The sequence below is a fragment of the Anneissia japonica genome, unplaced genomic scaffold (assembly GCF_011630105.1).
Source record: "Anneissia japonica isolate Jap-2015-1 unplaced genomic scaffold, ASM1163010v1 scaffold287792_len130959_cov153, whole genome shotgun sequence".
NCBI lineage: Eukaryota > Metazoa > Echinodermata > Crinoidea > Comatulida > Comatulidae > Anneissia > Anneissia japonica.
The window spans coordinates 41,654-55,738 of record NW_022737738.1 but is presented as its reverse complement, the minus strand read 5'-3'; the positions used below and the strand labels follow the sequence as shown (position 1 = coordinate 55,738).

Below are 14,085 nucleotides of genomic sequence, written 5' to 3'. Positions count from 1 at the left end.
TTTATGAGGAGAATATGAAAATTAAATACTGGCTATCAAGAAATTAAAAATAAGTGACATACAGTATTAAATTGGATAGAAGAATTAAAAATAATTAAAATGTCTTTAAAAATGGTAATCTAAGAATGTTGTAATAGAATAATTAATAGACCCTTTTAGAATGTTAAGACAGTTAAATGATGTTGATATTATTCATCAAATATTTTACAACAGTATTATTGTGATTATGTTGGTTCCTTAATAATCATATACTGTATCATCAACACAATTAATGTTTTACTATTGTTACCAGAGGTGGATTCAGGTTATTTCTGCCAGGGTGTGAAATCCCAACCAAGGACATAATTTTCCAAGAGGAAAGGGTTTAGGAGAGAGTCTACATTTCACATTTTAGTTCAGAATTGTTGCCATTTCCAGTGATGGATCCAGAAATTTGAATATAGAGGGGCCTAAGAAGTCAATTTTACAAATTGGGGGTCCAGACCTAAGCTCCAACATAGTTGGGGCTGAGGTACCAACATTAATGTCGATGGCACTTCTAGATGGCTGGAAAATGCACTACTAGGCTGAAACATTTGAATGAAATTTTCATGCTACCCATTTTTTTTTTTTTTTTTTTTTTTTAATTTTGATACGTTTTGGGCATATTATGACCAAAAGATTTTTAAGAAAAATATTTCCCCCTTTTTTTGGTCATTGAGTTATGAATGACAGGGGCTTTGGCGATGAAACAGAGAAGTGAACTCCCCTGCCCTTAACTGGTGCCACTACTGGTTGGTTCATATTAAATGTAAATTCTTAACATTAATTATTTATTCACTTTATTTGTGATCATTAATTACTATATACTGTGATCATGTCTGTTTGTAAATGTATATGTTCTTGAATGAAAATCCTCAACAACATTTATTGTTTTACTATTGCTTTGATCATATTTTTATATAGATGTGATTAAGTTGTACTATTATCATGATTATGTATTATCTTTATTGTGATCATATATTTTTATTAGTTGTGTGATTATCATGTTAAACTATTGTGATCCTGTTTTACTTTTGTTGTGGTTATATTTTACTGTTGTGATTACATTTTACTTTTGTAATCATATTTTACTACTGCTGTGATAATGTTTTACTTCTGTTGTGATCATGTTTTAGAATGGAGTGATCATGTGTTACTGTTGTTGTGATCATATTTTACTATTGTTGTGATAATGATGGTTCCTAATAAATGTAAATCCTCAACATCAATTTTGTTGCAGTGCTGCGTACTTATTCTGAATTTCTATCTGACTGCTTTTTTTTGTTGGATCTTCTCCACCACGACTGCCTTTTGTAACTGTCTCAAAGTCCCTTTCACTTTCTTTTGTCCTGTAAAACATAATTCAGCATTTTGTAAAGTAGCCTAAATTTAAATCATGATACATTTAATAATAATAATAATAATAATAATAATAATAATAATAATAATAAGATAATATAAACCTTAAACACAGGAGGAGGGTGAAACCAAGGATGGACAAAGTTCCTGTAAGATTTGGCAGCCCAAATATCAAACATGAAAGAAAAATAACAAATGACAATAGCACACAATACCACACAGCAAAATTGCGCAGGGGTGTAGATGTAGAAAACTAAGAGTGGGTGATAGACATTTTAAGGGTGGGTAGGTGATAACATTGGTAAACTCTAAATAAGAGTGAATGGTAAAGTGGGTTAATAAGAGTGGATGGAGTGCCGTGAAATTAGCTTGAGATTGGTTGGAAAACTTCAAGGTATGGTGCCCCTCCTACCTCCACCCACCATAACTACATCCCTGATTGTGTACATTGGTTGTTTTAAAAAATTAAAATGATCTATTTGTTATTATTAGATATGGCCTGATAAAGAAATTGGAAAAAAAAAGAAATAAATTAAAATTTTGAAAAAGTCAAAATAATTATAACCCATACAGTATCCCATTGAGAATATCCCATAACTCTATCATGGAGCTGAATTGTGTACAGGCGAGGAGGACTGTGAATACTTAGCTGCCATAAAGAGGCAGTTATATAGTAGCTTTATTTTACATCATTACACAATGACAGGGGCTGAAATCAAGGACTTAAAACTGTTACTAGGATAGGAAACTGGCTGGTTTATGTCGTCTAACTTGAATTAGCCTTATTTGTGGTATTGTTATGCTAATGAGCCAGATAAGCACAATCTGCACATGCTCAGAAAAACAAAACTTTCCTTAGCCACACTGCGAATTGGCTAGGCATACAGCTAGGCCTAGGCGAGAATTACTGTACGGTAAAACAATACAAAATAAGGGTACTAATTTCACTTGGCAATTGTGTACACTGGGCCTAGGGTTTGTAGTTCTTATCCGAGAAAATTTGTTCCACCAACAGAACCATAGGCAAGCATTCCGTTCCAACCAGCGCCGATATTATGGCTGTACGTTGCAATGCGCCTGCCTTAAATGCTTGACCGTTCAATTCCTACTGCTATTAATACAATTATCATTATTATTTAAATACTGTATTTTAAAACAGCTCTACTTTCTATATGTGCACTTTAAAGAATGCAGTACATCTTTCGAGTAGACTAAGGGTTTACCCCCCGGTGTACTGGTTCATACAGCTCCTGATGTGGACAGACGAGAGTTACCGGTAGCTGATACCTGTTTACCGGGTACCTCAGACATGAAGAGACCCTTAGGGTAGATGAAAATTACTGTATGAGCTAGTCCACACCTTGATCGCTTTAAGACTTCGGTATAAAGTGCTATATAAATCGAACTACATCCTCATCACATCAGTACAGGATTACTGTTGGTTAATAATATGTAGAATGAATTTTTGTTTCTTTTTATTAAATTTGAAATCTTGAATTAAATGTTGTTTTTTTTTTAAATATTGATTCATTTTCATTTTGTAATTTAAGAAATATTGTTAATTAACTAAATAAGATAACTTGCGAAAATAATAATTTTGGTTTTCTATATATACACATATACTATAAAATACTTTAAATAATATGATTAACTTATTTTTTATACTGATGGATAAGTGTCTTTAGGTCTAATTTGTATAACGTAAAAAATTGTGATTCAATTGCTAGCTAGATAATATGGAAATTGAGAACCGAATGTTTGTTTTTTATTCTTTTTTGTATTTCTAGAAATATTGTTAAACTATAATTTATTCTTTTATATTTACAAAAATGTGTTTTAATTATATACTTGGCTGTCCCAGAAATATACAGTTTTTGAAATAAAGTCTTCTTTAATAATCTTGATCAGTTCTAATTATTAAAGGGATTTTCATCACTATAAGCTTTTGCTTCAGAATTCTCCCTTTCCTTTTTTATTGCACTTTTTTTTCTATGTTTATTAGTTTACAAAATAAATGGTATGTTACAATTTACACATGGAAAAAAGATAGAGAAAGGAAATAAAAAGAAAAAAAAAATAACTCACTTATATTTTGCAATATCAATACTTGCAGATAATGATGGAAAGTCAGATTCGCTGTTAATTTCTGGTGCTACAACCTTCTTTCTCCTCCTGAATCTGTCATTAGCTGGTGTTGATGAAGGCATCTGCTCAGCCATTGCCCCAGCCCGCTTAGCAGGGGGGATGTACTTGTTGGATTTAGGGGGTTCTGGTTCTGGTGCAGCCGGAGGGGCTACTGGTTCTGGTGCCGGTTTTTCTACTACATCGACTAATTAGAAATAAAATATTATAGATATTAATTTAATTACCAATGACTACATTACTGTGACACTTTTATGAATGAAAAAATTGGAAAGTATTTACCACAAATTTATTGCATATTAATTAATAATTTATGAAGAAAAATTATTCTGTAAAAAGAGATACTTTAAAAGTGAAATATTGGATTTTTTTTCAGTCAAATTTAGAGAAACATATCATTATTTTGTATTATTATTTTCTAGTAGGCTTTTATAATTTTCTGTTGAGATGGATATCATGTTAAATATAACCTATAGGTTAATATTATGAATTAAGAATTTTTTTGTACAGTTAGTCCTTGCATATCGTGTGCACAGTCCAAAATGCAGGGCCCCCGCGTACATCGCAGGCACTGTTGGTAGCCTTAAATTGACATAATGTTCGTTTCTAAAAATCTTGACCACGGGCTGGCTTTGTCGCTCGGGTAGATGGTGGATGTGGAACACGATGCCTATTGGCAAAGTGAGATTTAAAAAAGTGCACTTCTGCGATCGGTACTGTACTAGGGCTACTGTAGCGCTCTGAATAAAATGTATTCCTGCATGAGTAAGGGGTCAGTGGCGGGTTGTGATTTATGGCTGAATTTTTCTGAACTGGATCGTCAGTCTAAAGGTTTTGCAGAGTGCTGTTCTAAGTAACATTATTATACCTGTGGGTTGTTCTGGTAAGTACCTGTCTCTTATACACATCTAGATGTGTATAAGAGACAGGGGGTTGGTTGATGGGGTGGGGGAAATTGCCAAATGGAAGGACTGATAATTAGTAGGCGGTGCTAGCTGGCAAAATATGGCAATATGGGGTGATTTTTTGCTGAGCATATTCCAAAGGAGCAGGGGAGCAACTGGGAGAAGCAAGCTTTTTTTTTTTTTTGGGGGGGGGGGAAGCACCCTAGATACGCCACTGCTTTTTGTACAAGCAATAAAGTTATATATGATTATATTAAAAATTAATGTTGAAAAATGTAGAAACAATAATAAATTAAATCATAAACAACCTGAATTCAAAATGTGGGTGTAGTTACAGTTTAGCATATACAACCATATATTGATTCAGGCTGAGGGTGTGGTTATGGGTGTAGCACAACCTACTGTAACTTGATGCAAACTGAGGGTGTTGTTATAGTGTAGCCAGATAAAATATGTAACCCATTTTAGTCTTGATTTAGTGTTGATGTCAAAGTTCCAAACAACTTGATTTACCAGCACAAACAGCCCTCTTGCCAGGATTTTTTTGAAGAGTGGCGGAATTTCAGAAAATGTTGTCCAAAAACTTTAAAGGGTGGTGCCCAAAATTGTAAAGGATGGATACATTTTTGGCACTACTTATGGTGTCGGATACAACGTGGTATGACCCGTGTCTCACAATTTGAATTTTATTATTAGTAGATTATCTACCTATTCAAATCGATCAAATAAGCCTCCTGGACCAATTTTGAGATAATTTGAATGACGCCCACCTCGGGCTACCCCAGCATATTTCCCCCCTATAATTTTACGCGGTACCTTGGTTTAGCCTTACATTTAAAAAAAATACTCAGCCGAAATTCAGTATAAAAAACATGTTTCATAAGAAATTCACATAAATTCAACTAATAAATTTTGTTTTATCAATAACCGTTCATAAAAAACAGACATTTCACCAAATATTGCAATTGTCACACTTGTACGGTACTGAACTAGCCGCCCAGGGATCTCTCTGAGTTCACAGGTACCTACTTGCATGGACTGGCGGCATACAAAGAGATCCTGCAGTTGGGCTTGCATTGAAGGCGGTGCCTCACGATGATATGCTATTTAACAATTACTGTTCCCCATGGGTTTGACACTTCGGTATTTATTGTTGTAACGTTTTGAATAAAAATAATGTACATAGTAAATATTTTTTGAGCGTGGCGCTAAGATTTTAAGTGTGGTGCAATCTGTGCTTATTTTTCCTAAGCGTGGCGCTCATTTCGTTTTATTCGCCCAAGCGTGGTAGTCCTACCGTGCTTAAGTATAGCTAGCGAGATCCCTGACGAATGTTACTCCAATTAAAGAAAGGAAAGCCATGATTCGACGTTTCAACCTTTATTGGGTCATCTTCAGGAATGAATGACACTAATTACAAAAAATGCAAATGAGGGGATTATACCAGTCCAACAATGGTGCTTATGAGAGAGGCAATAGTGTGATTCACAAGAATGATCAGAAAATATACTTATTTATGTTAAATTTAACTGAAAAATAGAAGTTTATGCATAAGTACCCAATCTGTAAAGACTGTATCCTTAGTCCACTATAATCTTTCGTAGTTGGGTCCTCAAAGTCTTTCCATTCATCATCAGCCTAAAAGAAAGTAAATATTAAAACTTTATGCTACTGTACAGTACTGTAAATTTCTGAGTGTTTTTGATTGATTCTTTACTAGGCTTTGTCAGAAGGGACACTTTCATTTCAGCCATTGGTCAATGTTGCCTATTTAAAAAATGTTAAATCACCTCCAGGTTCTAATCTGCTTTAATAATTTGTTTCATAAAAATAAAATGCTTGTTTTTTTATTTAATTTATGATTGTAAATGCATTTACTGCATAACCATGGAGGTATAAAAATATTTTATAACCCCAAGGTATTAAATACTTCACTTACAAAAACAAGTGCCTCTTTATAACTTTTGTCATATATTTCGTAAGAGGCCAAAAGGACCGGAGCCAAAACAATCTAGCCCGAGCAGGTAAACGACTCAACTGACTCCTGTTTTGGCAGGGACAATTGAGCACTTGAATTCAATACAATGCCTTTATTAAATACATAAAAAAAAAAAAATCAAATCTTGATCTTGATGGCAAAATTTATGGTTTTGTGGATTAGTCTACTTTAAAAGCGTTTTTCTCAAAACATAATTTTGGTGGAACGTATTTTTTTTATCGTTTTGGTGACAGTTACAGCTAGGACTGGCCTAGCCTACTGTATATGCTAACTAGACTAGGCCTAGGCCACCTAAGGCCTACCTATGGCATTACTTAATAATAAACTAGGCCTAGTAGGATCAGTTTTTTTAAATGTTTTGCTGCTGTTTCTCGTAGGCCTAGGCCTACACCGTGTCCGTGACAGCTAACTCTGCTAGGCCTAGCCTAGTCAAAAATTTGATAACACTACTGTGTAGGCCTAGCCTAGGCCTACCACCCAGTGACTGCCACAAGAAAGAGAAGGGATGGTTAATTCATGGACATGGTATTATCTGTCACTACACACACTCTACATGAAGATAGCCTATCCAAGTTATATCTAACTTAACTTACTTGTGGAATTTCATTTGCTGGTTTTGTCGCATTATCTTCGCCGACTTCATCAGTTACTATAGCTGACACTTGTGCTGGCTTCTTTTCTTTCTTCGATTCCTTTTTCTCGCCATCTGCTGTTGTCGTATTCGTCGAAAGGGTTTTGGCAATCTGGTCTGAGGTAGTAAATTTACTTTTGTTAGACTTCGATTTTGACCTTTTGTTTTTGTCCTTTTTGGCAAAAAAGTCTTCAACTGATTTATCTGTCATATTCGCTGATAATAAATGTTCATTAAAAGAAGAAAATTACACCTGAATTAGGTTTTGACACATTTCCTGATGCCAAATAAATGCCCTTTCTAGCTCAATTGAGAAGTGTGGTGCGTCGACCGCATTCTCGATAGATCCTTTCTACAGGTTACAAATAACGACACTAAGCGGCCCGGGAGTGGAAATTGTACATTTGTATACCCATGGAGGTATAAAATACCTCCATGGTATACCTCATAATCTGTCTCAGTGTCCTATAAAATCACAATTTTGACATGAATATATTTAATAATAATATCCAATGTCATATATAAAGAAACAAATGAACTTTATGTTAAGAATATAAGGATAAAATCTGCAGTTTGTGTCCGAAATAATCCACTGTGCAGCATTTTACTTACACGGAGGAGCGTGAGGAAATAATGGACAAAAATCGATATTATACAAAATATTGTTTTAATAATAGAGAAAGTCGTTTACATTATTCTATATCTTATTTCTTATAAAACATTTAGTCACATAGTTTAGATATGTTACTAATCTTGTGAGCTTAGACTAGACAAATTAATACATCATTTTATTTTACTTCCTTTAATAAATAATGGAATATTCAGTGACTTTCGACCTGATACATTTTAGGGAGTTTCCCTAAATTTCACCACCAAAGTTGTACTGTTTATGTGCATTATAGACTCGAAACAATATCCTAACTAAGGCTGGTCCAGTTTATGATATACTTCAAGTATTTTGTTTAAATAAACGTAAACGGCACAGGCATACTGTTCAACCTTTAATAACTGAACTAGACTGTGTAGGCAGTACGACAGATCGTGTGAAATTCTACAGATAACGGGAGGAACTTTCCCGATGGATCGTGATGGATAGCAATCCAAGTGGGCTTGGCATGAGCTGACTGAGGACTTGGTGTTTGCTTGCTAATTGCTGTAGAACTTATGAGATTATATTATTATAATATGTGCCTGGCACAGAGTCATTGATCATTAAACTAAGGTAGGATAGTCTATTTAACTGACCCACCACCCACTGATTATCTTAAGTTTGTGTTAAATTGTAGTACGTTCCAACGATGTGCCAAGCGGTACCATATCCTAACACTATCTCGGAAATGATTTAGATAGGAAGCAGCTGGAACACTCACTATTACCGAGAAAGCGTACCGCATTGCAGCCACTGCCTACCTCTGCTAACTTGGCCTATGTGTGTTCTATAATACTGCGCTAATCCGATACTATAGTACTGTAGGGTAGGTGGATGTAGCATACTAGGCTAGACCTACACATAGAGTCACTTGTGTATGTACAGCACATTTTTTGTTCACACGAGGAAAACCCCGGAATTTTCAGCAATGTTGGACTTAATGGATAGCATTGTGAAAATGATAATATTGACACGCTATATTATACCAACAAAAAGGGGACGCCCCTTTTTATATAATGATGCCACTAAATACTGAAAAATATGATGATGATGATTAATATAATGATGGTGATGATGATGTAGTCGATGACAACAACAATTGCATGGAGATTTGTTACTTAGACTGTTTTTGCATCATATCTTAAGTTACCGTTTCATATTCGGCTTTAATAGGTTTTACCAGCTTTTACGTCTGTAATCGTGACAGCTTCGTTTATTGAATGGAATCACCAAGGTGTCTGGTGACTACTCCAATCTCCATCGAGATGGCCAGGAGTCATATGCAGGGGTGCCACCGGTGGGGTGCAGGGGCGGATTTGGGTTAGGATGCAGGCTCCGCCCCCTCCCCCTTTTGGAATGTAAATAAAAAGAAAAGAAAGAAAGAAAAAAAAGAAAAAATTGATCCCCAAAAACGAATCAGATGTTAATTTCGGCCGTCTAAAAACGAAAATTTCGCGGGTGCATGCCCCGGACCCCATAGTGTGGTGTTATTTTGATCGGTCCCACCCCACTTTCAGACCGCCCTTTCGGACTTCTCTGGATCCGCCCCTGGGGTGGGTGGGGGACAGGTCCCCCGTCAGAAAGAGCTGGCCCTCGTCCTAGAGAAAAAAAACGACAATTTGTTGGGGAGAAAAAAAAGTTATATGTATTTTCTACAGTTAGTATTCTCTAAAATCTGATAAATCATAGCTTTAAACGCCTAAATTGTCATATTTTCCTTAGTACATGCTCCCCGACCACTTTCAAAAGATTTTGCTTGACTCCCAACTACATCCACTTTGCTGAGTACCTCAAGGACTCCTTGAAATTTGATGAGAATGACAACTGTTCAGGTGATCTGTCATGGTAGCTCCAGAAATTTTTCATTTTTTCACTGAGAGCATATTCAGCGGGTGGGGCGGTCTGACTAGAGCCTCGGTCCTGTTTTAGTGTCATACGTTTTCATAGTGTTTAGCAGCTTTGGTTTTTGTTTAGGAAAACTAATCATTATAGGAAGATAAAAGATTGATGTCCAACTGGTCCAGAGTAAAGTGGTCTTTCATTGGAGGCAGGTCTTTAATTGTAGGGATCTTTTATTTTATGGAGAACTATATTTTGATTATCTATCACGTTACTTTATCATTTTCATTCTAAAATAAATTCCGAAATTACGCCAGAAAATTATTATATAATGGTCTGGTGGCGTCTGACGAAAAATGATGGTCATGACGACGATTATAACGACAAGATAATGATGACAAAACTTTTCTACAATTCATCAGATGAAATCGCTCTGTTCATTGAAAGCTATAATCCAGAGTGTAGGCCCAGTAGATTTATAATAATATTGATAAGAAGATAAAAAGTTAAAAATTATTAGAATGTATAGTGCTCGACCTGTGCCGGACATAACCCCTCCAATATTGAGGAGTTTCGTGATGACGTTTGATGAATTCGTGATGAATATTTGGTGTAATACATGGTTTTGGTGGTGTGCAATGATGATGAAGAGGATGAAAATGAAGGTGGAGCTGATTGGTGATCATAGATATGATGATGAGGATAAAGATTATGGTGATATGTACGGTTGTGGTGGGGATGATGATGAGGATAATAGTGGTGTGGGCGATAATGGTTGTGATAAGTGTCAGATGGTTCTAAAGTTGAGGCTGTCTCTTATACACATCTAGATGTGTATAAGAGACAGTATTCAGCGGGTGGGGCGGTTTGACTAGAGCCTCGGTCCTGTTTTAGTGTCATACGTTTTCATAGTCTTTAGCAGCTTTGGTTTTTGTTTAGGAAAACTAATCATTATAGGAAGATAAAAGATTGATGTCCAACTAGTCCAGAGTAAAGTGGTCTTTCATTGGAGGCAGGTCTTTAATTGGAGGGATCTTTTATTTTATGTAGAACTATATTTTGATTATCTATCACGTTACTTTATCATTTTCATTCTAAAATAAATTCCGAAATTACGCCAGAAAATTATTATAATGGTCTGGTGGCGTCTGACGAAAAATGATGGTCATGACGACGATTATAACGACAAGATAATGATGACAAAACTTTTCTACAATTCATCAGATGAAATCGCTCTGTTCATTGAAAGCTATAATCCAGAGTGTAGGCCCAGTAGATTTATAATAATATTGATAAGAAGATAAAAAGTTAAAAATTATTAGAATGTATAGTGCTCGACCTGTGCCGGACATAACCCCTCCAATATTGAGGAGTTTCGTGATGACGTTTGATGAATTCGTGATGAATATTTGGTGTAATACATGGTTTTGGTGGTGTGCAATGATGATGAAGAGGATGAAAATGAAGGTGGAGCTGATTGGTGATCATAGATATGATGATGAGGATAAAGATTATGGTGATATGTACGGTTGTGGTGGGGATGATGATGAGGATAATAGTGGTGTGGGCGATAATGGTTGTGATAAGTGTCAGATGGTTCTTTTGGTGTCTGAAGATGATGATGGAATCACCGGAATCTCACAGCCTTTGTGTGCCCGTTCTCTATCGGCGAAGTGAGCAAAAACAAAAATGGTACCTTTGAGACTTACGTAATTATCTCACGCCTTTTAAAAAGTACCGAAAAAACACGTGATTTTTCACTCGGTGAAGACAAGTGAGTATCTGTATCTTTCTTTATACAAAACGGATTTTGTGCAAATAACTACCAAAAGACGCAGCATTATTAAAGGTGTATTCTGATCCCTATTTTTGTCATCGGGGTTTTTAAAAACAGTTTAAATTTAAAGAATAGAGTATTGTATTACAACGTTTATATCTTCTTTTGCTATCTTTTTCAGCTTTACCCCTAGCAGCTCATCGTTAACGCAGCATGGGCGAACGAGAGAGTGTAGAAGATTCAGATGCAACTTCAAGCATTCGAAATTTCTCTAGGAAACGTCGTGTAATAATTTTTGGTGATACTAGAGTTGGAAAAACAGCTTTGCTCAACAATCTCATGGGGTTACCGGATTGTTGTGACACTGTTCCGACTGATGGCGTTAACACGACGTTCTGCGAGGTGACAAGTAAATGTTCAACGTGGAGTCTTCAAAAACAGCACTTTGGTAAATTTAAACCATATGAGACATGTATACCGCCACCAACGGTTATTGCTCAATGTTCACGATTAATAGCTAAAGATTTTTTAAAGGATTCTCTCGACTTTTATACATCTGTATGTGTTATACCATTTTATATATGGATTGGATTACTGAATATTGGAATCGGGGCCTTGTTTTTAGCGGTGTTATTCACGTTTCAGCTATTCGTGTTTATTTTAAGACGTAAGCATTCCTTTCAATCGATTCCTCGAATTCTTGACGCTACACTGTTTCTAACGTTTGTAAATATTTTACTGTCATCAAAAGATGTAGAAGTGCATGAGGTTGCTAAACTGGATCGTCTCTTTGTTCCCAGATTAATCGTTTTAACTATAATATGTATCGTTGTGGCCCAGTTTCAGTGTAGATTTGGAATCACGTTGGCTCTAAGTTTTTTCCAATTTTCACAGACACGTCACAGTGAGTTTATGGACGTTTCATGTTATAAAAGTGGATTGCGATTCATTACCAGTAGCATTTGTATATGTGTGTTCATATTTATTATTCGATGGAGAACTTTCAATCTAAAAATTAGCACAGCCACTGTTGCCATGTGTTTAGTCCTTCTGACATTAATTTCGTATTTTGAATTACTTGCATATCCATTAATTTTCTTCTTGGCAAGCATTTCTGTCACATTCACGACCATTTTGACTATTCACATTGCAAGATGCTGTGGAGCAAAGTCGTACTCGGAGGTTTCAGCCATTAGGCCTAAATTTCAGTGCATTGGAATTGTCATTGGTGTCATTACAGCGTACGTATTTGGTTTGGGAAACATTGTACCTAGATGTTACCACTCATGTATTGAAATCAGTTTCAATGTTGTAATGGTTATAGTTCATTATTGTAGTATTGACTGGTCTATAATTGATAGGCCTGATCCAGATATTCCCCCCAAAGTTGAGCGAACTATTGATTCATTTCAGTTGACGGTTTTCGAATTTTCTAACGAAGTTCAATTTGGAAACTTATTCCATGACTTCATTACCCGGGGTGATGTGTACATGCTTGTGTTTAAATTAAATCGTGATGTTCAACTCGAAAAACAGTGCCAAATATTATTGAAACGTTTACGTGCCTACAAAATAAAGGGGCAGAATTGCCGGCAAAAGTCGCTCTTGCTCGTGGGAACGCATAAGGTAGAGGTTACTCAGTGTTACATGGATTCGCTCTCTAAACTCTTAAGGGATCAGATTGACTCAAGCGAATGGAATGTTATGGCTGGTAGAAACACTGTGGAGCAGATACTATATGCTGTAGACAACACCGACATGCAAAGTATGCAATTCGACGATATTAGACGTGGGTTATGGGCACGATTAATATCACAAAAACACAAACAGAACGTCTCAATGATGTATACCAATGTACGCGGGGAGTCTGTGCAATTATGTGAAGGGAAAGTTAACATTCTCCAAGAGAATGGAAGTCAATCCAGTTCAGAAGTCGATGTTGGTGATCTTCTGAATACTGTTGTTTGCCTATTTACTGACACATACGTTTCTAAAAGTGAAGACTTAGGTACGTGGATGGTAGGCAAAGACAGGCTTCAAAGCATCTGTGATTTGGCGCCCAACTTGCTTAAGACTTTGCAAGATATTGACTTGATCGTTTACAAGCCGACTGAGGAACTTTATTTGGTACCGTCACTTCTACCAGCTTATTCCCGCAACATCAACGAGATCTGGTGCCGTGCAGATGGAGACGCTGAATTTTACCTTGCTTTTGGCCGCGTATTTCACCGAGCAGTACTGCATCTCCTTGTACTTTATTTTGTCGAAACGATGAACATAACTTCGAATAAGCCTGTTGTTTTTAGCAACATTGCACTTCTTTGCGTTGAAGACATTAATTTTTTATTGGAAATGATCACAATCCCAGATAAGAACCAGCATTTTATCCGTATTTCGATACGCGATTCATCTAAAAATCCTCTTTATCTGAACATCTTGCATTTGATTTTGAACCGTCTCAAGTTGATATGCAGGCACATATTTCCAGATTTAGATTACAGTTGTGGAATCGCGTGTCCAAAATCTGGTAGTGACTTTCATCTACTACCAATAGCGTCACGTGATCAACAGTTATCGTCAGACACTGATTTGACGATCCACCGCGAGTGCTGCGACAGGATCCATATATGGTTGCCAAAGCGCAACAGGGTAAGGATAAGAGCTCATGCAAAGTTGTTAAAATTAGGCATTTTTTTGTTCATGATGCACAGTAGGCCTGTCCAAACAAATGTGTATAATATACAACCAAAAAAAAAAAAAATA

At 36.1% G+C, this 14,085-nt stretch overlaps 2 protein-coding genes across 2 annotated transcripts in view; one reads left to right on the top strand and one right to left on the bottom strand.

Annotated features, from left to right (window-relative positions):
- Window positions 1-954: 954 nt before the first annotated feature.
- Window positions 955-7,413, bottom strand: LOC117117448 (protein CDV3 homolog). Its single transcript, XM_033261745.1, has 5 exons — window positions 7,020-7,413; window positions 5,938-6,065; window positions 4,391-4,413; window positions 3,466-3,709; window positions 955-1,370 (listed from the first exon to the last, which is right to left on the bottom strand). Exons 1-5 carry the CDS (start codon window positions 7,266-7,268, stop codon window positions 1,247-1,249), a joined length of 768 nt encoding a protein of 255 aa, XP_033117636.1. The 5' UTR covers window positions 7,269-7,413; the 3' UTR covers window positions 955-1,246.
- Window positions 7,414-7,921: 508 nt separating this feature from the next.
- LOC117117453 overlaps window positions 7,922-14,085 on the top strand; it is a 7,881-nt gene continuing 1,717 nt past the window's right edge. The window contains exons 1-2 of the mRNA XM_033261748.1: window positions 7,922-8,279; window positions 11,504-13,971. Of these exons, the coding sequence (XP_033117639.1) occupies window positions 11,536-13,971 (2,436 nt within the window). The 5' untranslated portion in view covers window positions 7,922-8,279; window positions 11,504-11,535. The remainder of the gene's footprint in view (window positions 8,280-11,503; window positions 13,972-14,085) is intronic.

Bases quoted from the DNA above. Each gene is read 5' to 3' on its own strand.
- LOC117117448 (XM_033261745.1), bottom strand. From the start codon at position 7,268: ATGACAGATAAATCAGTTGAAGACTTTTTTGCCAAAAAGGACAAAAAC. The intron at 6,066-7,019 runs GTAAGTTAAGTT...ACTTTCTTTTAG, and splicing joins CAGCAAATGAAATTCCACAA to GCTGATGATGAATGGAAAGA. The intron at 1,371-3,465 runs GTGAGTTATTTT...TATGTTTTACAG, and splicing joins ATTGATATTGCAAAATATAA to GACAAAAGAAAGTGAAAGGG.